Source organism: Lontra canadensis, unplaced genomic scaffold (genome assembly GCF_010015895.1).
Source record: "Lontra canadensis isolate GAN:19392208 unplaced genomic scaffold, GSC_riverotter_1.0 scaffold13, whole genome shotgun sequence".
Classification (NCBI taxonomy): domain Eukaryota; kingdom Metazoa; phylum Chordata; class Mammalia; order Carnivora; family Mustelidae; genus Lontra; species Lontra canadensis.
In genome coordinates this window covers 14,550,095-14,577,395 of record NW_022631007.1, presented here as the reverse complement: position 1 = coordinate 14,577,395, position 27,301 = coordinate 14,550,095, and the positions used below count along the sequence as shown (strand labels likewise).

At 46.9% G+C, this 27,301-nt stretch overlaps 1 protein-coding gene across 4 annotated transcripts in view; it reads left to right on the top strand.

The window, feature by feature from the left end:
* Positions 1-335: 335 nt before the first annotated feature.
* The window catches only part of ASB18 (ankyrin repeat and SOCS box containing 18), a 62,852-nt gene continuing 35,886 nt past the window's right edge, over positions 336-27,301 (top strand). For 2 of the 4 annotated variants that reach the window (XM_032857558.1, XM_032857556.1), the window contains exons 1-2: positions 19,467-19,925; positions 23,284-23,551. In XM_032857558.1, coding sequence (XP_032713449.1) covers positions 19,688-19,925; positions 23,284-23,551 — 506 coding nt within the window. In that variant the 5' untranslated portion in view covers positions 19,467-19,687. Of the gene's footprint in view, positions 563-7,215; positions 7,219-19,466; positions 19,926-23,283; positions 23,552-27,301 lie in introns of those variants that run through there. The other 2 variants (XM_032857560.1, XM_032857559.1) reach the window with 2 other exon arrangements.

Sequence of the window (27,301 nt, the reverse complement as noted above, 5' to 3'; positions counted from 1 at the left end):
GTAATACTTCCCCTTTCAATCAGTTTCACAAAAAAAATCTCACTTTTGCTGAAAGAGGGCATTGCTCAACAGTACCTACGAGAGTTCTCTTTTAAAATGCTGTCCCCTTATCTTCTTCCTCCACTTACCAACATGTCTACTGCCCCATCCCTAGAATAATCTTAACTGGAGACCTTCAGGAAGCTTGATTCCCATGGCCCTGTGAAGAAAAGGGCTGCCAGCCAGTGGCCCTCCCCATCAGCTGAAAGGCGAGCCAGGTTTGATCTATTTAAAGCGACGCCCACAGTGCCCTGCGCGCCACAGCTGCTACCTTTGGACTTAGTTGAGAAGTTTGGTCCATGCACAAACAGCATGACAATGTCCAACTCTGATCGCCTTCCGGATTACCCGCTCCACTCAGATTTAGTGAGGAGATTAAAGTCTGCCCTGGACGCCAGGGATGAGGAGAGGGTGAGCCACTTGATCTGCACAGAAGTGGGGCACGTGGACGCCGTGATAGAACTGGACAATGATGACTGGATGAAGGACCCCGCGGCTCAGCTGCCCGTTGGCGCGCTCGTAGGTAACCAGCGTGTGTCTGACACCGAATTCCCCATCATGATGGGTGGGCTGTTCCTGGAGGTGGAAGGGTGAATGGGTGAAAATGGCACAGCTGGAGGCTTGCCTGTCTGGTTTTTGTTTATATACATACACACTTGGCTGCATGCACTGTGTGTGTTGCTATGCAACCCCTGGTACCTGCTACAAACAATTTAAACAGAGGACAAGCACTCCTGGGGCCCCCGTCCTCCCACACACCTGTTTCCATTTCTCCACTTTTTCTGCATGTGTAGATTTCCCCCCCCTCCCTTATAGCCATGTCCGTGATGTTAATTTTGTGTTCTGCTCTGTTGAGTTAATATATCTAAAGTATTTTCCATGACGCTACATAGTGTTCTTAATTTCAATCACCTATTGAGGTGATTAATCACAAAATACTTAAACCGAATGCCAACAAGAAAGGAATATTTGTTTACATTTTTACTACCATAATTAATGCCATAATTAGCATCTTTATCAGCCTTCGTATGGTGGGTTTTTTTTTCCTATTCAGGTAATATCCTTTTTTTAATAATTTATTTTTTATTGTGTTATACTAGTCCCATACATCATTAGAGTTTGATGTAGTGTTCCATGATTCATTGTTTACCTGTAACACATCAAGTTATAGTCTTAAAATAAATTCCTAGGAGCAGAATTACAAGGACAAGAAAACAAGGACAGAAAAGTTAACAAACTGCTTTCTAAAAGGGTTTCTATTTCCTCCAACAGTGAGAACGTGTGTCTCACCACATCCTGAACATTGCTGGTGCTGAATATTTATCCTTGAGCCAGCAACTGAAAAGCGTGCACTGGTCCTTGTCCTCTGCCTGCCCACTCATCCTTCTGGTACAAGTCAGGACAAAGTCTTAGCCACAGGGCTTTCTTTTTCTTTGCAGACCTGTACACATGGGATGTGTCTATTCAGGGAGGCAATCTCTTCCCATTTTTTTTTTTTTGTAATTTTGCAGAACTTCTTTGTATAAAAAATGGAACTATTTGCCCTGGTGCAAGATTTCCTTTCTTTTTTTATTGTGTTATGTTAGTCACCATACAGTACATCATTAGTTTTTGATGTAGTGTTCCATAATTCATTGTTTGCATATAACACCCAGTGCTCCATGCAATCTGTGCCCTCCTTAATATCCACCACTGGGCTCACCCATCATTCCACCCCTCTCCCCCAAAAAACCCTCAGTTTGTTTCTCAGAGTCCACAGTCTCTCATGGTTTGTCTCCCCTCTGATTCCCCCACTTCAGTATTCCCTTCATTCTCCAACGTCCTCCATGCTATTCCTTATGCTGCACATATGAGGGCTGTGTTCTAGCTTGTCAGAGGTGCTTGGCCCCTACAAGGTGTACAGAGGGCTCTTGTCAACCCACTAGACTGAGTCCTGTCATACATGCCTGCATGTACACACATGTACACCTGCACACACACACACACACACACACACACACACACACACATACACACATACTCCCACGAGCAGAAAATATATCAAAAAGGAGTGTTCACGGGACATTGGTGCTAGCCAGTGGGGCTTTCATGTGATGAAGAGGGAGATCCAGATCAGTCTGGATGGGGGTGACAATCGCTCTGCTCCCTCATGGCATGGGTGTACCCCCTTGGCTGCCTTTCACTGGGGAGTTAGGCGAGCTGCATTAGGCTATAGGGAGAAAACATCTCCTGCTTCTTTTTTTCCTTGGTTTTCCTAGTATCTGTGGCCATGACCAGGGTGAGGGTCCAGGAGCCACAAGCCCAAAGAACAACACGTCTCTGTTCTGATCTTAGCTTCACGTAGACAGGCACTGCAGTCTCATCAAGCCAGTACCTGGGACGCTGCCCAGTGCAGGAGATTGCCCTGGCGTGTGAGGAGGGAACTCGGTCATCATAAACTGCAGTTTCACCTGGAGCACTGAGCTCTATGTTTTGCGTTTGCAACCCTCCCTACCCCACCCTGTCTGCCCTGTGCCGTCTATGAAGCTGACCTTCTGAACTGCATCACCTGCCTCATGCACTCTGACCCCTGTTGGATGCAGCAAATGGCTTCATCCTTGTGCCAAAAGCTCAGCTCCTGGCTGACAGCTCTCACCTCCTATCTTGCCCCTTCAGACACAGGGATGAGGGTTCCCCCTTTGTCTATGCCACACCAGGTTGCCGTCCCTGAACCCTGCCTACATTTGTTACATCCCATGGTCATGCCCTCTGTTTTCTGCTATGCTTAAAAGCAAGTCCCTCCTCGACATCCCCTTTTACAAAGCCATCGATGCTGGTTGGGGATGTGTGTATTTGGAATCCGCAATTTAAAATATCATTCTTTTCACATTACTAATTGCCCTGCCCCATCTTCACTGTCCCCCAACCACCACAACTCTGCTGGACACTTGAAAGCAGTGACATTTGTTTTAAGAGTTTCGTTCCTTCCCACGATGAACCCATTACATCCTAAATCATATATGTATATACTTCTCCCTGCTGAAGTGCACCATTTAGAAAGGCAAGAACAATTCGTTGCTGATGACATGTTTTAAGGGCTTGGGTTACTTCAGGGTTGTTTTCATTTCAGGGTGATCATACCCTGAATGATTAAGGCACATCTTGTTACCAGTGACTCTATTATAGGGAAAGAGGGCTGGCCTTGAATCCAAGGCAGAGCGTGCAGTGTGCTCAGTCTTGTGTTGTGGGCATGCTGCTCCGTGCATGATGTGAAAACAGTATTTGAAGGAAACAAGAAAGGGAAGGAGAGCCTAATTAGAAGGTGACTGAAGACAGTTTCTAGGTGAGAGATGACAAGGGTCTCAACCAAGAGAGCAGGATAAACACAAAGGTCAGTGACAAATATGAGAACTGCATGGGTGGGTCCATGGGAAAGTCTTGGTGACAAGTAGAGTCTGGTGCTACCAATGGAGACCAAAAACAGAGGGACCTAATTGTGACAGTGTGCTGAGCCCCTACTGTGTGCCTGGCAACAGGAAGAGTGAGAACATAAACAAGAGTGATATGAGGGATGACTCCCAGGCTCACAGCCCAGGCACATCAGCCCCGAGCGGTCACCAGGGGTCTGGAGAAGCTCGTGCCATGCAGCAGGATATTCAAGAAGGGAACTTGGGCTCTGCCACCAATGAGCTGTGTGACCTTAGGAAAGTCTCTTTCCCTTTCTGGGCCAGTGACATGAGATTCAGTGAGGGCTTCCCAAACAGAGGTCCATGATGGAATGAACTTGGGAGATGCTTCCTGTAGAATCATACGCTTGGAGTTTGGCACAATGGTATATTAAATGGTATATTAATGGCACAATGGTATATGGCTTGGTGTGGATTTGTCACCAGGGGAATTGGTAGTTTGTAGGTGCTTCTTGGGAAACGCCGGCTTGGATCAATGTTGAGGTCCCATCATCTCTGTGCTTCTCTGAGGCAATGATCCCAAAGATTCATTGTCACAGCCTGCAGTGAAGCATGAGTTCCTTTTTGCTGAGTGTGAGAGCAAATGAGCTCTTTCTCAAGGCAACTTTGAGTTCTTGAGGACTATCCTTGTCAGGAACAAGAGCTGTTTGGATTTAAATATATATGTGAGGTCTTTAGAATGCTTGAAGAGTGGTCAGAACTTATGGCAATATGCTGAAATACAGCCCATACTGGAAATGGATACTGTGAAGAACTTATTCTCCTCCAGGGGAGAAATATGAAGATGGGGGATGGGGCGGGGCCAGCGAGGACCAGCACCTGGAATGCCCACTCAGGCCAGGAGAGGCAGGAGCCAAGATGCATGTTGGCAAATGCATTTAGGGGAGAGGAGGAAAGTTTCCATCCCAAGAACAACCCTGGTTACAGGTTTTTTAATCTAGTTCCAAAGACGACGATCTGAAAAATAAGAAAAAGAAAAGTAACCATTCTCTCTCATGTGCTTGTCACTATGAACACACGGGACCTTATCTGTCAGTGAACTCCCCATGTTCATTGCACTAGGAACTTACTATTCAACCAAAGGGAACACAAAACAACAATAATAATTTATTCCAATGCATCATGTCAGCATCACAATAAAAGCATGAGAAAAGGAGGAACCAGCTGAGAAAATGGTGGGAGGAGCTTTTTCTGGAGAAGTCTCCCCAGGTGTAGATGCCCCCCTTGATGAGGGCTGAGGTCAGAGGAACTTGAAATTTTAGCCCTAACAGATCATGGGACAAAGTGCAGCATGTGTCCTCTGTACACAGTTGGCAGACAGGCAGGGGAAAGGTCATTGGCTGGGATTTCCCTAAAGACACTATTCACATGTCCCCTGCAAGGATGGACTGGGATGGACCAGGAATGGGGCATTCCGCCCACGTGTGTGTGTGTGTGTGTGTGTGTGTGCGCGCGCACGCACGTGAGAGAGAGAGAGAGAGAGAAGGTGAACAAGACCAAGCACACAGCTGTCCAATAATCAACTCCCCCATCTATGCCATCCACCCCATTCCAATAGGAACCTCCCCACCAGGGCTGCACCCAAATTCTGAGGCACATGAGGACCTCCTCTGCTCACCTAGGCCACCCCTTCCTTCCAGAGCCTGCTCAGTTGATGGCCTCCACTAGAGGACCATCCCTGTTCACCTGGCCCACAGACTCTCCTCCTCCATAAAGACACAATGGCCTCAGTCTCCATTAGTTACGGAAACACATGGCCTTGCTGGGCTAAATGCTATACCCACCAGATATTTAAAACTTAAAAACAACTCCTTGAAGGTGAGAACCTTACTGAACACATATTGGTACCTAGAGCCTAGCACAGGGTCTTTGTTCTGAGAAGGAGCTCAAAGTCTATGTGTGCTGCCTGGACAGATAGTCTAAGCTCTTTTGCTGACATGACGGATTGCCTTCCTATGGATACTACTGGGGTTAGACTTTCTGTAAAGAAATATTTAATTCTACTTTTGGATAATATTTTAATATTAGTGATGATTGCATCATTTGTCCTCGCATCTTTCAATGCCTATCAGTTCACTAACCACCAAGAACATGGAAAGGGAGAGAGGATGGCTGGGGGAGGGGTGGCGAGACCCTTCTTGCCCCCAAATGCATCTACTGTACAATTTGGTAACTGGTGTAATCAAACTACTTAAGAAACAACTGATTACTAATTGCTATTATTAAGGATGTCAGCATTCCATGATTTTGCTGCTGATATATTATATACAAGTCAAGATGCTACTTGAATTCTTGATTGAAACAGAAAACTAGAGACATTATGTTGTGTTTGGGGTAATGGTATTTAAGCATCTGGAGGCAAGTTAAAGAAATACTAATTGGGTTTTTATTAAGAGATCGCACCCAGCAGCATGTATACACTTGGGGAGTGATTGTGGGGAATGTGTGGTAGGCATATGCATACACATCAAAATTGGGTCTGTTTGTGCAATGCAACTTCTCACCCAGCCAGCACCCCTGTAGGCTTGACACTGAGTCCACCATCACTTTGGGCCACATCTGCCACCCCTTCCCTGTGCATGGAGGAGAACATCACCCAGGACAAACCCAATAGTCAAATGTCAGTGAAATGAGCACAGCCCCTCCCTTGTAGGAGTCATATTTGAACTAATGACAGAAGCATGTATGTTGCTGGTGGCTCTGAGATTGGTGTGCTGGGGATAGCAAGAAACTAACAGTGAGATGACCCAGGTCTTGCCTTGGCTCTACCACTGCCTCCGTGGCCTTGAACTTGTCAGTCCATCTCTCTGAACCTTAATATCCTCACTTTAAAAACATGGGGTTGGTTGGCTCATCTCTCAGGGTCTTTATAAATTGTGCTAACTAAGGTTTTGAGACCAATGACTTGTGTTTGTGGAGGCCATTAACAAAACCCCGTTGCTTTCGGTAGTCTGGAGCATCCAAACAGAGCCCTGTGTAGACCCCACCCCACATGCAAAGGAATGGCTAACTCCACAACAATGGGAGAAAGAAGGTATCTCCTGGAGGGCGGTGGGAGACTGATTTATGAACTTGAATGCACCAAATAAGCAGCGGCTTGGCACAAGTCCAGCCTGTTCTAATCTTTAGGGAGAATACATCCCCAAACCAGAACATGTTAGAACTGGAACCAACCCTAAGTGGAGGCAAAGAGAGGACTCACAGGTATCAAGGACCTTCATTAAGTCCGTATTTCCCAAGGGCTATTGTCTTTCCTGCTTACCCAGCTGAGGAAAACGGGGCTCTAAGAGGGTATGTTACACACCCGAGGCCTCACAGCTGGTGGAAAGTATAAATCCAACACTCTTCCCAGCATTCATGATACCTGTAGTTCACCCATCTTACAGCTGCATTTTACAGATGGAGACACTGAGGCTCACATTTGTTCCTCCATTGGTCAACAGCCAGTTAGCAGCAGTGCATAAACAAGGCATGTTTCCTGAGTTTTAGTCAAAGGCTCTTGATACATACCCACCCAGACACATTTTTTAGGAAGATCCATGAACAAATTTCCCCCACTGAAGCTGCATACAGCACTTTTACTTTACCTTACACACATGTATACTCAAGCCCACACACATCAATAGCATGGAGTCTCTGGCTTCAAATAATTCAAGTAAGAGTATTAAGAAAAAACATGGATGAATAAATGAGGTCCTTGGCTGCCAAATAAAACAGAAATGGAAAGCAGGAGGTCAGCAGTGACAGGGAAGGATAGAGAGGGAAGCATTCCACCATCTCGGCTGCACACCCTGAGCAGACGATGTGGGGGCAGGGAGACCCTGCTCGAAGCAAAATGAAATTAAACCTTTCTAAGTACTTATAAATCAGCACCTAATGACACTATCCCACCACCAGCCGGAGCATTGCTCTTATTACTTTGATTCACAAGCCAGGAAAAGATCCGGAATTATGCACAAATTATTGTCCCATCTTCTTAATTAACACTGATTGCAAAATTCTTGCTAAAGTCCTTGCTAACAGACTCAATTATGCGCTGCCTGAATTGATTCACCCAGATCAAGTGGAATTTATTAGAAATACACTTTCCTACAATAACATCAGATTATCTTTGAATATAGTTAAATTATTTAGGAATAAAATGGCTCTAGCCTTTGCTTTAGATACAGAAAAATATCTCCCACCACCTAGAATAAAGATATTTCTTTGCTTTCAACCAGATACACACCCTAGGCTCTCTTCTTCCCCAGAAGCAGGTTAAGTCACTGTGATGAAATGAGATGCATGCCTTAGAGCTAATGGTCCAGCTTCAGAGCATATGGGGCAGGAAGAAAAATCCTACAGGGTCATGTCTCAGCTCCCCCAGTATGAATTGTCACTGCCTGTGGAACACGGTGAAATTGCAATTAGACTAAATCAGGATATTTTCAGAATCAAAATTAAGAAACAGGCTAATAAAGAAATAATGTATGCTGATGACATACTTCTATTAGCATCACTCCCAAGCACACTGGAGAGTTTTGAAAGAACAAAAAGAAATGAGGATGATAGCAAAGAGGCTTTTCTCCTTCCCAAGAGGATGGCGGTTCCTGCAATGGTGAGCTCTGTTCAGGAAAAACATTCCTAAGGCACTAATTGGAAGTGGCAAATGACTACCTGTAGCTTGGTTCTACTTCTCCATCTCATTGCCCATTATCTTCCAATACTGAATTCAGCAACTGGATATGAACGGGGACTGGGTTTGTCCTATTCACCATATTCTGGCACACAGTAGGTACATAATAAATATTAACAGGCCACATAACATATGGGGGACACTAAAATCCTCTTGGACTGGTCCTTGATAGATGGTTATGTTCTCAACAAGCTGTGATCAAAAGCAAGGGAATCCAAAAGAGGGAGTAGATTGAGAAAAAGTGAAGCATGATGGGGCACAACACCCTATGCAATGAAGAGGGACCTGCCTGGAAATGAGGCCGTATAAATTAGAGTAGGGGGAGAAAAGTCGAGGCAAGTAAGTTGGGATAGATAGCACAACATGAGACCACAAATTCTAGACGAGGGTTTACACTTATCTTGGAAAGGCAGTGAGGATCCATTCAGCAATGGAATGAGATCTTCTAATAGGAAGGATGGCAGTGGAGAGACTGGGGCCAAGGAGGTGCTTCCTTCTCTATTAATTGAGTCCTTAAGGCAATACAACTCACCCACCACTCTTGAAGTTAGAGTTGGCTTAGTTGTAGTCAACAATGGGCTTAACAGAAGAGGGTCTATGAATTTGAAAATAGATCAACAGAAAGTATCCAACCTGAAGAACAGCAAGTAAAATGATAGAAAAGAAAATGAACAGAGACTGTGGGACAATTTAGAAGATCTAATATACCCAAATGGAGTCCAAGAAAGAGAGAAGGAAGATAATGGAGCAGAAGAAATATTTTAAGAAATAGATTCCAATCATTTCCCTAATTTGATGAAAGACATAAATTTACAGATTCAAGAAGTTCAGCAAACCAGAAGAGAGATATAAGTGAGGAAAATATGTCAAATGTGTGCCAGGGTACTTGGATGCTCTGCTGAGTGTTGTTGAGTTGAGCTTGCCTTGAGAAGGCACACAGAGAGAAGGGTGCAATGACTGTTTCCTATTTGAAGGTGCCTGTCTCTCCCCTTCCCACAAACCTGCAGTGGCTCCCTACTGCCTACAGCAAAGGCCAACAAATTATGGTCTCAGTCCTGGCTGCCAGTTTTTACAAGTAAGGTTTGATTGGCCATGCTCATCCATTTACATATTATCAATGACTACTTTCATTCTATCATGGCAGAGCCGAAGTTGCCACAGGGACCATACGACCTACAAAACCTAAAATGTTTGCTTTCTGGCACTTTGCAGAAAAAGTCTAGCGACCTCTGTCCAATTCCTTCTAGTTCAAATTTTATAGCAAGTGTTCAAGGGCCTGAAAGATGTGCCAGGAGCTAACTTACCCTTAAGCACTTCTGCCAGCATCCTTTCACCAGCCCTGTACCCTGGTGAGTGATGGAAAATAGCACTAGTCAGAGCACAGTGAGAGGCAGATGACACTCTGCCAAGTGTTTGCCATGGAAATTGACAGTAAGCTTTTAAAAATATTGACAGCAACTTAACAATATGACAGTGTGTGATTACCGGATTTTTTTCTATTATATTTTTTCTTGTAATTAATTTTAATTGTACTTTAAAAAAGAATCAACCCATGACAAATTGAGACAAAAAAAAAAAAAAAACAGGTGTTTAACTAGTGGTTAGGAACTCTGGTTAAAACCATCCCCTAGGGGAGCCTGGATGGCTCAGCCAATGAAGTGCCTGCCTTTGGTTCAGGTCATGATCCTGGGGGCCTGGGATCAAAACCCACATCAGGCTCCTTGATCAGCAGGAAGCCTGCTTCTCCCCTGCCTGCCGTTCCCCCTGCTGGTGCTTGCTCTCTGTCTCTCTCACTCGCTCGCTCTCTCTGTGTCAAATAAATCAATAAAATCTTAAAAAAAAAATACCCCAATGACACTATCAATCCCTTACACCCTTCTTGGCTCTTGAGCAGGCCATCTCTCTGCTCTCCTGTCTTCACCCACTCTAACAACACACACCCACCCCCCCATCCTTCCAGGTGGTCCAAGAGACTCAGGGGCGCACAGTCTGATGCTGAGTGGAGTTTGTCTCACAGGATATTTGCAGGGCATGAACACCTGTGAAGAGAGGGAGAAAATCAGACTGGCAGAGGAGAAGTTGATCTGTGACACAGGAGGCACAGTGCCATGTGTAGCCAACCCTAGGGGAGCTCTGGAGTGGAGACCCTTCTCACAGTTTTCCCACATCGGGTCAAGATGTCAGGACATCTCCACACACCTAAGTGGTCATGGGATCTGGCTGTCCTGAGAGGTGTATTCTGGAGTAAGGCAGCTCTCTACAGCTGAGACAAACCCCGAAGGAGCTGCATCGGGGTAACAACTCCTCCCTAAGAGTAGAGTCTGGGCGACCCCTCTCCATGTCCACCAAAGGTCTAGTCCCTGCCACTCACTTATGTTCTGACCCCCTGGGCCTGCTGGATGCTGCTTTTCTTTACTACCCACAACTCTTCCTCTGCCTGACCCCCTCCTTCCAGATGGCACTCATGGCCCCATGCAATGCAGCTCCGAGGCTACACCTTGCCTCTTGCTCAGCCAAAAATAATAGGGTACAGTTGCTCATCTCCACTATAGGTTAAGGAAAGGAAACAGACACCCTCCAAGGGACATGAGCTAGCCTTGTATCTCAACCCCCTCTGTGCTTTGCTCAGATGCCTCCTGTGGAGAAAGTCTGTCCCATCCCTACTTCCCATCACTATAATGCTCTGTTTGTTGCATTCTACCCATCAGACCTGCACCTGTCATTGGCAGTGATCTCATCCCACTCACTCGTTACTGGTTGCCTCATCTATATCTCCACAAAGTGCAACACTTCCTACAGGCAAGGGCTTCTACTCTTTGCCTCTGTAGGCTGCTAGGCTGCTAGCACCTGGAAAATCCCCCATATGTATCAACTCAACATAGAATATTTCCAAATTGCACAGAAATGTACCCTTCTACCTGCAAATTAAGAAGCATCAGTTTCGTCGAAGTTTTCCAAAATTTGACTTTTAAAAAAATCTTATTTTAACTTGCCTTTGAAATTAGTAGAATTATATATTATATATGTCTGTAATAGTCATTTTCATTTCTTTTAATGCCTTTTTCCTATCTTTCTGTTGGAAGCCCAAAGTTCTCATTTTTTACCAACTAAAAAATGAGTGAAGCCAACTTTAAATCCATCAGACAAAACTGGCCCCACTCTGCTCCATGCCGAGCTGCAAAGCAACCAAGCAAGCCCACCGGGAGCCCCCCTTCTTCAACTGCAGGATCAGCCAAGTTCTCGTATCTAGAAGGGATTTGAAGGGTGACAGGACATAACGATCAGATCAAAGCAACTTCAAGAGAGAAGTATTTCGCTCTCAGTGTGAGATTCATAAAAAACAATCAGTCTTAACATGCAATTTGTCTCAAGAGGCAGGAGCTGCAATTTTATCATGTAATTAAATCCCCATGACAGTCGTAAAGAAACGTTGTCACCTTTATCAGGGAAAGCTTTGATAATATGTTTTCCAGCAACGTCCCCTGAGCCTATAAATGTCCTTCCAGGGCTATTTACTCTTGGCTGTGCATGTTCAGGATCTGGCGGCCCTGTTTCACACTCTACCACAGTGGATATGCAGCCCTCAAGGGCACCTTTGGTTCAGAGCTTCCAAAAAAGCTCTCTTGGGCTCTGGATGAAAGCAGCACTTGACCTTTGGATAAGATTGCATTCATAATGAGAAGGGACTCTGTTGTTTTGCGTGATCCGAGTTGGGCTGGGTAGCCATGTCGGCAAAATAGGTTAGCGAGGTGTTCCCACCGCAAACCGCAGCCCCCCCCCCGCCATATTGTGTTCTTCCACATGATGGGAATGAGATTTCTTAATAATGTGAAATCAGTACAGACAATTTAAGTCATTATTAATAGATACACTTGATCTGAGGAAGTAAAATGTTTTAATGTTTTGTTAAATGAGGTGTGCTGTGCTAACATTGTTATTCAGAGAAAAGGTTGAGATATTTTAACATTTTTTATATTAATGTCTGTGTGACTAACTCTGGTACATGGGTGAGTGTGTCCTGGAGCTCTTGAAAGCAGAGCCTTACACACCCGCCTAGATTATTATTCTAAAAACTTTTTTTATTATTTGAAAACGCTACAGGGAGTGGGGGATGAAGGAGGAGTGGCCCTTAGAAATTAAATGAGACAGTGGGGATCAAAACAAGATAAAATGATTTACGGTGAAAGTGGATTCACAGTAAGACCTTAGCTCTTGGCCAAGCTGTAGTAATGTGAACATCTAGGGTCTGATCAAATTTCATACACGGCCATTTAGAGAAACGATTTGTGTAGGAAGTATGAACTGACCAGGCTAACAATACATATTCACACATTTGAGAAAGTGCTCAGAATCTCACAACGTCCACCTGAGGAATGACTTGCTGTCTTAACCATTTACTTGGACACTTGACCCCAGAAGGAAGCAGACATTTGCCCAATGGCCCAGGAAAGAATCCACACATTTGGCTCTCTCCAAGAACACAAAGAAATGGCAGGGAGCGAAAATCTACTTCGTGGCCTGAACACATGGAAAGTCTCTGTCCTGGAGAAAAAACAGTCTGACCCTGTAATAAAACCCACATTTCAAGCTCAACTAGATTTTTCCACTGAGTACTAGCAGAGCTCATCCTCAGACACTTCTGAGCAAAAGAAAATCATTCATCAGTTCAATGGCAGAATACAAAGATCCTGACATCACTTGAGAATAAGAACTACCATTCATTCAGATGGTACCATTTGTATATCTCATAATTTTAAGGTGGATTTTTACTTTTTCATCTTATCTCATCCTGAGGCCAAAACTCCCTCTCATGAGCTACCGGCCCTTCAGTTTTTGTGTCTCCTATGGATAAAACGTGTTTATAATTCAAATCCAAAAAATAGTCTTTGCAAAATTATATTCAAGTCCAGTTGACTACATGGGCAATTATTAGAGAGATTTAGTCCATTCACTGAGTTGTCCAGATAGAAGCTGTGTATCCACCCCTATTTGGATTTTTGTCCTTCTTTTCCCAAGATTACTCCAATAAAAGGCCACCACAGTCAAATCTGTGTAGTACTCTGAAATGGTCCACAGATACAAATGAAGTTCTTCCATCAGATAAGTACCATTTGATAGTTCCTCTGAAGAACCAAAACTATTAAGCATACTGATTTGGAGAAGGTTCTTTTCATCAGAGCCCCCCTCTTTCAATTCTTCTTTCAGAAGAATTTCCTGGACCAGGTCTCTGGAGAAAAAGCTGGAACTGGCAGGGCCTGAGAATGTGTGGAGCCACAATGAAGGGGAAAGGAGGGGAGGAGGGACTTCAGTGGTTGCACCAGAGACAGAGGAAGTGCAGATGGAGAAGAGAGGTGGGGTAAGACTGCACCCGGTGCCAGACCCTTCATAATAACTTCAGGATAGTCACCAAACTCCCTACATGATGTTGGTAGTGGATGTAAAGCAAACAAACCAGACAAAAAAAAACTCAAGAGCCTATGTTGTGCCCCAGTGTGGGGTTAGGGCAGAGCATACACAGTCTGAGCAGACAGGAAGGTCAAGAAAAACATGAGGAGGCAAAGCAGAGGTCTGCCAGGGTCCCAGGAAGGAAGGGAACTCAAACTGACCCTGACTGACACAAGTTTCTCTGGACCAAGATGCTCTCTGAATGGTTTAAAATACCGTCAGATAATCTGCAGTGTTTATGTCACCTAGCACCATTAACCTCTGACCCTAAAATCAAGAAAAAGAAAATCCTGGTACCACAAATGGGAGCCCCCAGCAGCGTGCAACGGTCTCAGCCACGTGACCCAGAGGACAATGGGATCCTATGTAGCTGGGGCTTTAAGGTCACCTTGGGGCATCAATGGAATCAGCCCATTGCTCTGGCCTGTTGAGATCTTTTGCGATTGTGATTGTCATGATCCATGTCACTCATCAATTGGATATCCACCTTTCCATATGCCACTTAAGTCATCCACAAGCGTACTGCACAGGATCAGAGGGAAACCTTGTCTATGCATTAGAAGTCCCTGCGTGGGGGGCTCAGGGGGGGTAGTATCTAACAGACCTGATGCCCAGGATGCATTCCCCACCCCGTGACACCAGGACCTCTCAGGTGAGATCCAGACATCCGTATCTTTTTAACATTCCCCAGGTGGTTCCATTTGACAGCCAAGATTTGAACCCCTGCTCTGCACATGCCATGTGTATTACTTCTCAAGTTGGAGTTTTTAGCAAGACTTTCCTAAAAGAAGACCCATATTTTTTTCCCACCTTCTCAAAGGTTTCCAGGAAACTTTCCACTGCAGGTGGAACTATACCCCATGCCTACATCCCGTCTACATATTAATGAATGACTCCATGTCACAAAGGAAAATTCTTTTATCCACCATGACTTGTTCCTAGGGACCCACAGAGCTCCAAGTATCCCCACTCCCTTTTCTAAATGTTCCTAAACCATCCTTTTCATCTTTTTAGGGATGTTGCCCAGCACTGATGTCAATTCAGACTTTGAGGGATCAAATTCTTTATTTATTTGAAAACTAAAACTCTGGTCTTTCTGGTCCTTCTGTTTTATCATAATTCTTCAAGGATTTTAATAATTGCTCAGCAACATCATATACAAATTCACTCTTGGAAGAAGTTGAGTTTTCATATGGACTGAAATAGGTAGAGAAGATAAGGTTTGAGTTGTATCTTAAAGCTTACGCATTGGCTCTGACTAAGCTGAGAAGGGTGAAGACAATAAAAATAAAATTAAAATGGCCCAAGCAAAGTATGGATGGAAAGAACTGTTGTACAATGGGCAAGAAGGAGCCCAGTGCTGGATCAGGAAACAGTGCTGTTCACCTGTCATCAAAGGACATCATTCAGCTGGTGGGAAGGAGGACTAAAAAACTCCTCTATGTTAGGGTCCTGTGGTCACTGCTCTTTCTTGTGTGGTCCTTGGGGGCAGGATTCTTATATTTTTTGTCTCTGTATCCCCAAAACCTAACCACACACCCTAGAGCATAATATCCCATGAATGCTTATTGAATGAATAGAGGAACGACTGGATTTGTTTTTAAGTGTTTATAGAGTTTTTTGTTTTTTTTTATTTTGTTTTTTAACATATAACCACATATGGCTATTGCTGCTCTTTAAAAAAACAAAAACAAAAACAAGACACCTCCGTCATGCTCCTGAAGTAATCTACATGTCCTACTTGTAAAATCAATGCTGTCTCCTGTGGGCTATTTTTAAAGCTCTCAAAAAGAACTGTGTCTGTTTCTGGACTGCTACTCTCTACCCGCTGAAATCAAGCTTGGATATTTTAGGGCACTGTTGACAAATATAATGCATGGAAAGCTAAATTTATCGCAGAACACAGGCCAGAATGGCTCTTATCCCAGGACTCACCTCCAATTTTCCCACCCCTTCTAAAAATAACCCATGACAAAATACATCAGGAACAAAGGAATTCTCTGGTTTAAAGTGAAGTCCGAGTTGGATCATATTAGAGTTGTGTATGAATAAGTCCTTCTGAAATGAATCTAATCACAACTAGTCTGAGAAAAATAACATGGCAAAATGGCTAAGCTTATAGAAATGAAAAATCCAAAGAACAAATAGAGTAACTGCCTAGTATATGAATGAAGTGGGGAGAGTGGTTGGCTTATGCTAGTGTACAACTGATACAGGATATGGTCTATGTAGTGTTGCCTTTTGTCGTTTTCTGTATGCACAAGCCTCTTATGTCCGATGGAGGCTGTGAGTTCCTTGCAAACATGGTTATATTCTTTACCACTACCCTGTCCATAACAACCAGCAGTGTTTCAGGCACATGGGAGTGGTCTTGAAAAAAATCTCAGCTCTTCCACTGATGACACTGATTCTCTCTTTGCCACTGCTGATGAAGACAAGGGAGGTAAAATTTAAAACATATGAAATGACGTTTTAAAGGACCCTCATGGATCCCATCCCTCATGGATTGGGAGAACCAATATTGTTAAAAATGTCCATACCACCCAAAGCAATCTACAGATTGAATGCAGTTCCTATACCAACATTATTTACAGAGCTAAAAAAAAAAAATAGCCAAAGAAGTCTTAAAAAGAAGAACAAAGCTGAAGTGAAGGTATCACAATCCTAGATTTCAAGATATACTAGAAAACTGTAGTAATCAAAACAGTAGGGTAGTGGCACAAAAATAGACACATAGTTCAATAGGACGGAATAGAGTCCAAAAATAAACCCATGTTTATATGGTTGATTAATCTATTAATATCCAGTGGGAAAGAGACATTCTCCACCAAATGGTGCTGGTAAAACTGGACAGCAACATGCAGAAGAAGGAAACTGGACCACCTTCTTATACCATACACAAAAATAAACTCGAAATGAAAAAAAGACCTAAATGTGAGACCTGAACCATAAAATTCCTAGAAGAAAACATAAGCAATAATTTCTCTGATATCAACCATAGAAACATTTTCCCAGATATGTCTCCTTTGGCAAGGGAAACAAAAGTAAGATTAAACTATTGAGATTACACCGAAATAAAAAGCTTCTGCACAGCAAAGGAAAACATCAATAAATGAAAGGGCAGCCTACTGAAATGGAGAAGATATTTGCAAATGATATATCCATGAGGGGTAAATATCCAAAATATATAAAGAACTTCTATAACTCAACACCAAAATGACAATAATAATAATAATCCAATTAAAAATGAGCAAAGGGCCTGAATAGACATTTTTTCAAAGAAGACCTACAGATGGCCACCAAACACATGAAAAGATGCTCAACAAGTACGCTTACCATGATGAGCACTGAGAAATTTATAGAATTATTGAATCATTCTATTGTACCCTGGAAACTAATATAATGCCATGTGTTAATTATAGTGGAATATGAAAATGAAGAGCCTCCAGGAAGCATTCAATAGACAGTCCTATGAAATTTTGTAAAGCATTTTGACATGTGGGGAAAGGTAGGGTGTATACTGAAGCTCACAGATCTGAGGCAGAACCCCTAGCCTCTGCATCTGAGCCCCTGTCCTTGGCCAGCCATGGGGCTAGTTTACCACCTAAATTCCCTAAGGGAAAAAGTAGCAGATGGCCAAGAACAGGAGGAATTTCAGTGCACTTGAGCAAATTTCAAAGAGATCAATCCATTCGTACTTTCACCGTCTCCACTGAGGACCAGTTGAGGACCACAGTGACAACACTGTGCTAGGTACTAAGAACCCCCATGCAGATGAAGAAGCAGATGCTTATGGTCCAGTGGGGGGCAGAGACAAGAGCAGCAATCAACAGTGAGCCAGGTACCATGGACAGAGTGCCAGAACAGACAACAGAACTAGCCACGGAAATGAAGGGAATCTAAGCTGAGCATTGAAGAATGGAGCCAGCCAGGGTCAAGGGGACCACCAGAATGCCAGGTACAGGGGACAGCATGTACATACACTTGGAGGCCTGAGACACCATACACCATCAGAGGACTACCAATCCCTGTGCTAAAATGTGTCATGGTCCACGGCAGCAGTGAGGGCTAGGTAGGAAGTCCTTGTGCTCACAGTCAGGTGTTTGGGTGCTGACCATCTCAGGATCGAGAAGCCTTGAGCAAGTTACCTGGACCTCGGAGTCCTGATTTCCTCTTCTGCAAATGTCATCAAGGCTGCCCACCTATGGGGGGTCCTGGACAGAAAGCTACTTGCTGGGGATATTTGGGTAGAAAGAGTCTCCTCCTGCAACTCACCCTGAGCCCTGAGAGCTAAACTCCGTGGACCCTTCGGCACCCTCTGTACTGAGCCTTGGCCCAGACATCAGACAACCACAGTGAGGATCATTAACCTGCAGCCCCATGGCAGCTGGCTCAGGCTGTGACCAAGTCTCTCCTATCTGCACACTGTGTGGCACCAATGAGAGCCCTTCAGCTTTGGGGACACCATCAATACTGTTTATCTGCCTGCATGAAGGCATCACAGTGACCAGAGAGATGAGCACATCTCCCTCTTCCCAGCAACCCCACAGCCCTCTTCAGAGAGGAGATCTGAGTTCTACCACGTAAGAGGAAACTCCAAGCCGTGGGTCAGTCCATGCATGTGCATTTATGCCTGCAAATCAGCTCTATAACCAGGGTAGAACCATATCTGTATTAAATGATAAATGCAGGTGATTTCGCCTTCACCTTTTACCTCTTCTAAGGAAGATCAAGGGCACTCTGCTGGGCCTGCTGTTGTTGTGGAAAGTCTTGGTGAATTACTGTTCAAAACAAAGAGCCAACACAGACAGCCTGCTGAGACTGGGGGGCGGGAGGGGGCGTGCTTAGAAGAACAGAAGGAGTCAAGGGGCGCTTTGAGGTACAAAGATCAAGAGACAGAAACACGGGGGAAGAGGGTGCTTAAGAAGTTTGGCTGTGACCAAGCCTGCGCTTCCCCTACAACCCCGATTCCTTGAGTTCAAGTCTTTCTTCCTGTCGTCTCTGTCATTTCTTTGACTGCAACACCATAGAGCAACAGGATCCCACGGGGGTGTGTCCAATCCCATGGATGCGTGTCCAACACTGGAGCCGCGTGGATGGTGGCTGCTGTTCTTTCCCCTCCCTCAGCGTCTCTGTGCATCAGTGTCCCGGGCACGTGCTCCACCATGTCCCCTTTGGCCCATCCAAGCAGCACCCTCCCTGAGCCTCTGTCTGCCCTCTAGCCTCTAGCCACACATCTTTTATCATCACTGACACGGACATGGCAAAGAATGCTATAGCCCAACCAAGGTGGCCCATCCCAACTTCCTAGTGGGAGAAAAACAAGAACTGGGAAAAAAAGATGTAAGAATGTGTATTACCCATATTATGAGAAAAAATGATTTTATTAATTTTTAGACAAATAAAGCCCTGCACTAAACTGTAGCAAATAACTAGTAAGTTGCTAATAAAAAGCTGTTCCCATTCGTTTCGGAAACAGAGATTGTGGCATTTCTATGGGCCTTTGGGGATGAGTTCTCAACAACTGAAAGAAATTCACGAGCCACCAGGGGCCCAAGATGATGCCTTTGGGAATCCATGGTCTACCCTATGGAGCCTCCCACCCAGGGACACTTGGGGACAGCCTGGTCGTTTGCAGCATCCAGCTGGGGCTCCTTATACATGCTCAGGGCTCACACAGCCCTCAGAACACACGTCTGCCCACCCTTGTCCACAGCAGCAAAGAAAGCGATAGACCAACAACAAGAAGACACCCTACAGAGCAGGAAAAGAAGCCCCGCCCATTGTCGGGTGCCTGCCCTCCTGTGGAGAGCTGTTTTGGAGATAAACAGATGTATCTGTCTCTGGAAGACAAATCTATATAATCACAAGGGGGTGGCTGAGCACTCGGGCATGTCAGTGGTCACATGACTCTGGTCGTATCAAGTAACCATGATCACATCGGAGCCCGCAGGAGTTATAAATACACCAGCACCGAGCCCCGGCTGGATGACAATTGAGTAATGACAATAGAAATAGCTCACGCTCCATAAGACCATCTTTCGCCTTCCTGGAGAGCTTTTCTGAAACCAAGGGCATTGCAATGGAGAGATGGCCAGAGCCAGTTAGAGAACTTCAAATCTTTCAGAAGATGGAAAAAGAGCCTCAAGCGAGAGCTGGGTCCCCAGTGCTCCAGTACCATGCTGCCTTGGTCACGGGAGATCTGAGCCGTCTGCAGCAACTCATGAACCGCTCCTTCCACGATGCCAATGTGGTGTTTGAGATCAAGAAGGATGAGATGGAGTGGCAGGTGACATCCCCAGCCACATTTGGACTGTCAGGTACGCTTTCTCCTTTAAAGCTCAGCTGTGTACGTTTAAGGAGCTACTAACTCTCCTCCAGACGAGGAACTCTAGGGTGCAGACTGCTCGCTTTGGCGCTGCATTTAACACACACGAGCGAAGGATGTCTATAAATGAAATTTGGTCGGCACAATGTCTTAGATGATGAGATGTGAGAAATCAAATTGGAAAGGCCAAAATGTGGGTGAGAAAAGTACCCATCTGATGCTGGAAGGTGCCTCTCATCTTTAAAAGACAGCCTTGGTTTTGGAGCTGATCTGCCAGTGCCTGGGTCTGGCAGCCAGGGAGGCAGGTCCCCTGGCACGCAGCTCTGCTCCAGGTCCTTCTATGAACCTGTGAACACCACGGCTACAGCGGGGTGGCTGGGGCACAGCCAGCATCAACAGAGGGAGAGCCCTCAGCAGGTGCTCCTCCCAGAACCCAGGGGAGCCTGAGAATGGGGGAGTGAGAAGAAGAAATCAGAGGTCCCTAAGTCATATATCTGAGGGCATTCTTGCAGCCTGAACACCACTATGTGCTGGGTCTGCAAGAGACTCCCCCAAAGAGAGAGACACCCTCCATTTACCCACCCGGTCTGAGGAGACTTGCTGACCAGCAGGCTTCAGCCAGGGTATTCTCAGCTGGCACTCTGCATTGAGCATCCTTCCCCCCCCGCCCCTGCCCTGGGGTCTCCAGACACAAGATATTTACCAAAAGGGTTCATGTGTTGGAAGCCACTGCAGCCCAGCCAGACCAAAAGGATATGAGACTCTGTGGTCAGTGGGTCAATGGCCACTGTCCCATGTCCCGTGTGCCTTACTTGTGGGTTCAGGCAGACAAATAATGCAGAAGATCAGCTTCCAAAGAACAGACACCATTCCGTTTATACCTCACCCAGGGAGAAGGAAATAAACCCCAAATTGTCAAAGGGCTAAGCAGCTCAGTGCAAACAGTGAGGCGGCAGGGGCTTCAGGGAAGACAAGGGCAGCTGCAGTCTGGGTCACACCACCCCCCAGCTCAGGGGGTCCTGGAGCCCTTCCGGGCCTCCCCTCCTTCATCTGCCCCAGACAGGGGCAACGCATTCCTCCCAGGAGCTGGGTGGTGATTCGACCAAGAATGCTAACTGCTTGCACTCAATCAATGTCGTTTGTTTTTTTTTTTTTAATCCCATGCCTCCCAGCCCTGGACACACCCACCCACCCCCAAATGTTGCAGGTTCAAATAAGCATTAATGTTAACCCATGGTCTGAATCTAAGGGCTCCTTCCTTTTTTCTGCCTTACTCTTTCCACCCCGTGAGTTCTGCTGGTTTTCTACGGCACACCCAAACCACAGAAACTTAGGGCATCCCAGCCACCAAGGCGATAAACTGTTGCAGTGGAAGGGGCCGCCCTGAGAGCCAGGGCTGGTCTCTGGCCTCATGTGGACTGCGAAGAGAGGGTGCGTGACCCTGGGGATGGCTGCACTCCCTGCTTTTTTCCGCTTACCCACTCCGCTTTCCCCGCAGCTCACCCAAGCCTCAGAAATGACCAAACATGGCTTAGGAACAGCGCCCTCTCTCATATGAGGACTTGCTGGTGGCCAGTTACTGATCCCCCTGAAGGGGGCCATGGGCAAGGGGGTAACACTAGCCCGCTCACAGTGCTTGTCCCCCAGCACCTCAGTACATCCAGGATGGAATGCTGGCTTCCTCTAGTTAGCAATCCAAGGAGAGTGTTGGCTTGAGGAGGGATGAACTACATGGGGAGAAACCTATGTCCTTGTTCCTCCTGGTGCCAGAACCTGGACCAGGGAGTGGGAGTGGAGATTACAGGCACCGGATGCAAGCTTTCTGATCCAGACAGCTGCCTCAGAAGTCAGGTTTTCCTGAAGGCCTTGTGGAAGCTTATCACCATCTCCCAGGACCTGGACAGGGGTGCTGACTCCACATTGAGCCAAAGGTCCACCCAAGACCCCTTCCATCAGTCCACAGGAAGTCTCAGGAATCCAGGGTGGGTGAACAGGGATGCCGGGGTGGGCAGAATTGGGCTGAAAACTTGGTGTGACCTGGAGAATGGAGTACCCCCTTCCTAGATGCCCACCAACCCACCCAGTGAGTAGACTTCCTAGCTCAGGAAAATGAGTACAGTCAAAACCAGGAGCTGGCCTCTGGCCACCATCACCCACTGCCAGGACAATAGGCCCCACATCCCCCAGTGAGTGGGCAACAGCACGCAGGCTGGGCCTTAGGGACCCAGAGCAGGCTGGAACTCCGCACTACATACAGGTAGGTAATTATGAGTGGTCTTTCAAAACCGGCTCAGCATGGGTCCCAGGAAGGAGGTGGCCTCTGAAAAGGGTCTCCTCTGCAGCTCATTACAGCCATGATATCGATTCTTCCATCATTATCAGAAGGCATCCCTGCCATGTGAAATCCTGTCCCTTGAAGTGCATTCACCGGGGACCGCTTCCCCCATTTCCACGAGCGCTCCTGGCCGCTAACAACCTTCCACGGGCCTTTTGAAAGCCCAAAGTTTTCAGACAAGTACAATGTATAGCACCCGCTTCATTCATCCACCAAGAAAGAGCAACCCTATACACACGCACACACACACACACAACCCTAAAGAGCGCAAAGAAACAAACCAGAATTGTGCTGAATGTGGACACCACATCAAAGGGAGCCTCTGAAACCCAGCACTTCCAAGAGGACTAAACTTTGTAAGTCCTTTCCTTGAGCAACCTTGGATCAGCAGGTCAGTTTGTTCTGTTTGCTGTCTTCTCCTGTTAATGACAAAGGGGTAAGTTTGGGGTTCAGTGAGAGAGAGCTGGATTCCAGAAAAATCCACAGCTCACTCTCCTGCTTCAAGATGTCCCGAATTCAGAGCCTGGAAAATGTGAATTCCTGGCTTACATCCTCCCACCAGCCACCCACTGGGTCAGCCCTTCACTCCTCAAATCCTAGCCCAGGCCCCCGTCTCCCCGTATTTGGCAAGACCCTCTTGCTTCTCGATACCCTCCATTCCTTCTGGCTCGGTTGTGGCCCCTATCCGTCTCTATTTTATTCCACCTTCCTCCGCACCACCTCTCCCGGGCCTCGCGACTCTCCTTCCAACTTTCCTGCGCTGGTTTTCCCTCAAGAGTTCTCTCTGCCCCTGTCTGCCTTTGTCCTCCCACCTCCGTTTCCTTAGCGTAGGAGATATCCACCCCATCCCAACCCTCTGGGTCTTTATATGCCTCTCTTTGGTCTGTATGTATCTTTATTTATCTACACGCCCACCTGGTGGCTAATTCTCAGAGATGGTTCCACCCTACATCGTCCTTAGTGGACACTGCCCCCTCTCCGCTCCCCCATTCACTTTACCTCTCCTCTCCCACAGGCCTCTGGACCCTAGAGTACAAGCGCGAGCTCACCACCCCGCTGTGCATCGCGTCAGCCCGCGGCCACACCGCCTGCGTGCGCCACCTGCTCAGCCGCGGTGCAGACCCCGACGCCAGCCCGGGGGGCCAGGGAGCCCTGCACGAGGCCTGCGTGGGAGGCCACACGGCCTGCGCCCAGCTGCTGCTGCAGCACGGCGCGGACCCCGACCTGCTCAGCGCCGAGGGCTTGACGCCCCTGCACCTCTGCCGCACCACAGCCTCGCTCGGGTAAGGACGCGCGGCCGGGCAGGGCCCCAGACTGCGGCCGCAGACCTGGAGCCGACCTGGCCGGGCTTCCAGAAGCCGGCCACGTCCCTCCGCCCCCGGCCCCGCCTCCGAGCTCCCGCCGCCCCTAGACCGGGTCCCAGCACCTAGCCTCAGCCCATGCCCCATGACCCGGGCACACCCCGCGTCCTCAACCAACCTGGAATCCGGACCCGGGCCGCTGTCACCGCTCCGCGGCCCAGCCAGCCACCCCTACCTCCGGACTCCGCCCCCAGACCCTCTCCCCCGCCACACACACAGCAGCAGAACCCAACTGGTCCTGTGCCCGGCCACCGGCCTCAGACAACCCCTGCGCCCTGACCCGAGACCGCGACCCGCCCTTGGTCCCTATTCTTGCCCCCACCACCCTACCCAGACCCTGAACCCCAGACCCCAGACCCCTCACCGACCTGAGCTCCTACCCCAGCCCCTGCCTCGCGACTCAGACGGAACCCCTAAGACCCCAGACCCAGACCCTGCCACGCCCCAGAGAGTACTGGATTCTCCTCCGGGCCCAGGGCCCGGGACCCCGGACCCCGGACCCCGGACCCCGATCCCCCGGCCCCCCGGACCCAGATCCCCCGGCCCCCAGCCCCCGGCCCCCGGGCGGGTATAATTAGCGCTTGATTGCGAGCGCGAGGCGGGAGGCCCCACACCGAGGTAATGAGCGCCGTGATCACAGGCCTGCAGACGCCGGCGCTGAAGAATGCTAAAAGGCCACTGGCGGGGTTGGAGGCTGAAAAATTAGGGTTTTTAATGATAATTTTATGCAGAATAATTGTCACAGTGTGACATAAATGGTTAGCTCCTCGGGAGGGGCTTCGGAGTCCCACAGGAAGCCGAGCTCTGCTCGGCATTTGCAGGGGCACCGCGGCCCGGAGCCCACCGCCCGCCCAGGCGCCGGGGTTCCGCGAGTCCCGCAGCTGCTGGTCGGGCCCCGCGGCTGAGGCTGCAGGGTGTCCATCCCCGCGGGGCCCGCGAGGGCCCCCCCCCCCCGGGAGAAGCGGAGGGGGGCCACAGCGTCGGAGCGCAGGAATTAGGCTTGGGTTTCTCAGCTTGCATTTTGTCATCTTGACACTTCTTTAGTCAAAACGTTCTCGTCCCTGCCCTCGGGCTTATCATTTCTTCTCTCATTTCTTCTCTCGCCCGGGTGAGGATTGAATAAAATCACCGCGGTCAGAGCAGGCGCGGAGGGCTATGACCGCAGCAGGGGCACCACGTCCCAGGATCACTTGAGAGAACAGGGACTCAGAGAGGCACGAGGACCGCCGGGCCTTCCGAGCGGCTGAAGGGAGCCATATTCCAACAACACATTTTTTTAAGCAGCTTGACTCAGGGGTGGTCAGCATACAGTAAACTGCGCATTTTAAATGTGCGATCTGCTACATGCGGACCTACATATGCATCCGTGGAACCGTCCCCACAATCAAGATCGTCCACGCACCTGTCCCCATCCCAAGGTTCCCTGCCCCCTGCTATCTCTTCCATCGCCCCCACTGATCTGCTTTTGGTCACTATAATTTAGTCTGAATTTGCCAGACTTTTGTATTTTGTCCCATCTCTTTCATGCAACGTAATTACCTCGAGATTCATCATGCGGTTTCACGGATCCATGATTCACTCCTGTTCCTAGCTCAGTTGGTGTTCCGCGGTATGGGAACACCACCATGTGTTTATCCATTCCTACACTGAAAGACACTGGATTGTTTCCAGTCTGGGGCTATTACAAATACAGCCGCTATGGACACTTGTGTGCCAGCCTTTGTACAGGCGTATGCTTTCCTTTCTTCTGGCTGTAGACTTGGGATTAGAATGGCTGGCCCCTATGCTATGATGTGATTAAAAGATAACCTTTTAAGAAACGGCCAAACTGGTTTCCAAAGTGGCTGTGGCACGTTACATTCCCACCAATGGTGTCCTGGTTGTTTCACACTCTCACTAGTCCTTTGGCATGGTCACCCTTTAATTGTGGACATCCTAAAAGGTGTGTCGAAGTACACTATTGTAGTTTTGATTTGAAATTCCCTAATGACAAGTGATTTGAGCATCTTTTCATGTGCCTATTTGAGTTCCATATATCTGCTTTAATGAGGCACCTCTTGACCCCTTGTGCCCATGTTTTTAAATTGGGTTGTCTTCTTAAATTTTGAGATTTCTTTGTATATGCTGGCTACAAGTTCCTCACTAGACATGTAATTGGTTAATCTTATCTTCTGATCCATGGGTTATATTTTCTTCTCTTAGAAGTGTATTTTGAAGAACAGCAGTTCATAATGTTGGTGGAATCCAGCTTATCAATTTTTTTCTTTTAGGGATTATTTTAGGTTATTATATAAAAAAAAAATCTTTGCCTAACCCAGGGTCACAAACATTTCCTCTTGCATTCTCCTCTACAAATGCAATGATTGTATATTTTACATTTAAGTCTGCGACCCATGTTTAGTTAATTTCTGGATATGGTGTGAGGTATGGGTCGAAGCTTTTTTCTCTGCATGTGGATGTCCGCTTGTTCCAGCACCATTTGGCAAAAAGCCTTTCCTTTCCCCACTGAATTGCCTTTGTACTTTCATCTAAAAGCAACTGACTATATATACGTGTGGGTTTCTTTCTGGACTCTCTTGTCATGTGCACACAGGACAGGATGAGGTCTGACTGTTTCAGTTGGTAAAGACCCAAAGAGTCATCCTTAAATTCAGACCATTTATCACTTATAGAAACAGTGAAGAGAGGAATGGCCAAAAGTGCCAGCCCCTCCTCCTACATATCAGGAGGGACAACACCTAAAGGAAAGGAGCCAGATAATTAGCAGTGTGAGTTATAGGATATCCATTTGCTGAGCAGCCAACTGTAGACTTCAGCTGAATGGTGCTATAGTCTGAAGCTTTGTTCTCAGGAGGCAAGGCAGGAAGTCCCAAACCTCGCCAGAACCCAAAAGATAATGAAAAACTCTCATGATAGTGAAGCAAGTGGACACTGGCCCTACAGCAGCACTTTACAAGCTTCCCATCCATAAAGATCACTGAGTGTCCTGCCAAGACTTACATCAGTAGTGGGTCAAGACTTCTGCTTCCATGGCCTGTATGGATACATGCAAGGTTCCCAGGGCTTCACAGCAGAGCCTTTCTTATATTTATATTATATTTAATTGATCTACTTGTCAGTGTCAACACCGATACCCCATTGTATTGAATGTTATAGCTCTAGAAGATCTTGAGGTCAGGTAGTAGAAGTTCTCAGGCACTGTTCATTTTCAAAGTTGTTTGGCTATCCTAGCTCTTTGCATTTCCATACAAATTTTATTTTTTTATTTTATTTTATTTTATTATTTATTTATTTGACAGAGTGAGAGAGGGAACACAGCAGGGGGAGTAGGAGAGGGAGAAACAGGCTCCCCCCACCCGATCTCCACCCCACCCCACCCCCGCCCAGCAGAGATCCGGATATGGAGCTCTTCCCAGGACCCTGGGATCATGACCTGAGCCCAAGGCAGACATTTAACGACTGAGCCACCCAGGTGCCCCTCCATATAAATTTTAAAACTAATTTGTCAATTTGCATAAAAAAGGCTTCAGGGTTTTCACTGGGATTGTTATGAATCTATGGATCAATCTATGAATTTGGAGAGAACTGATATAACAAACATAATAAATCTCCCCATTTCCTTTTCTAAGATTTTATTTATTTATTTGACAGACAGAAATCACAAGTAGGCAG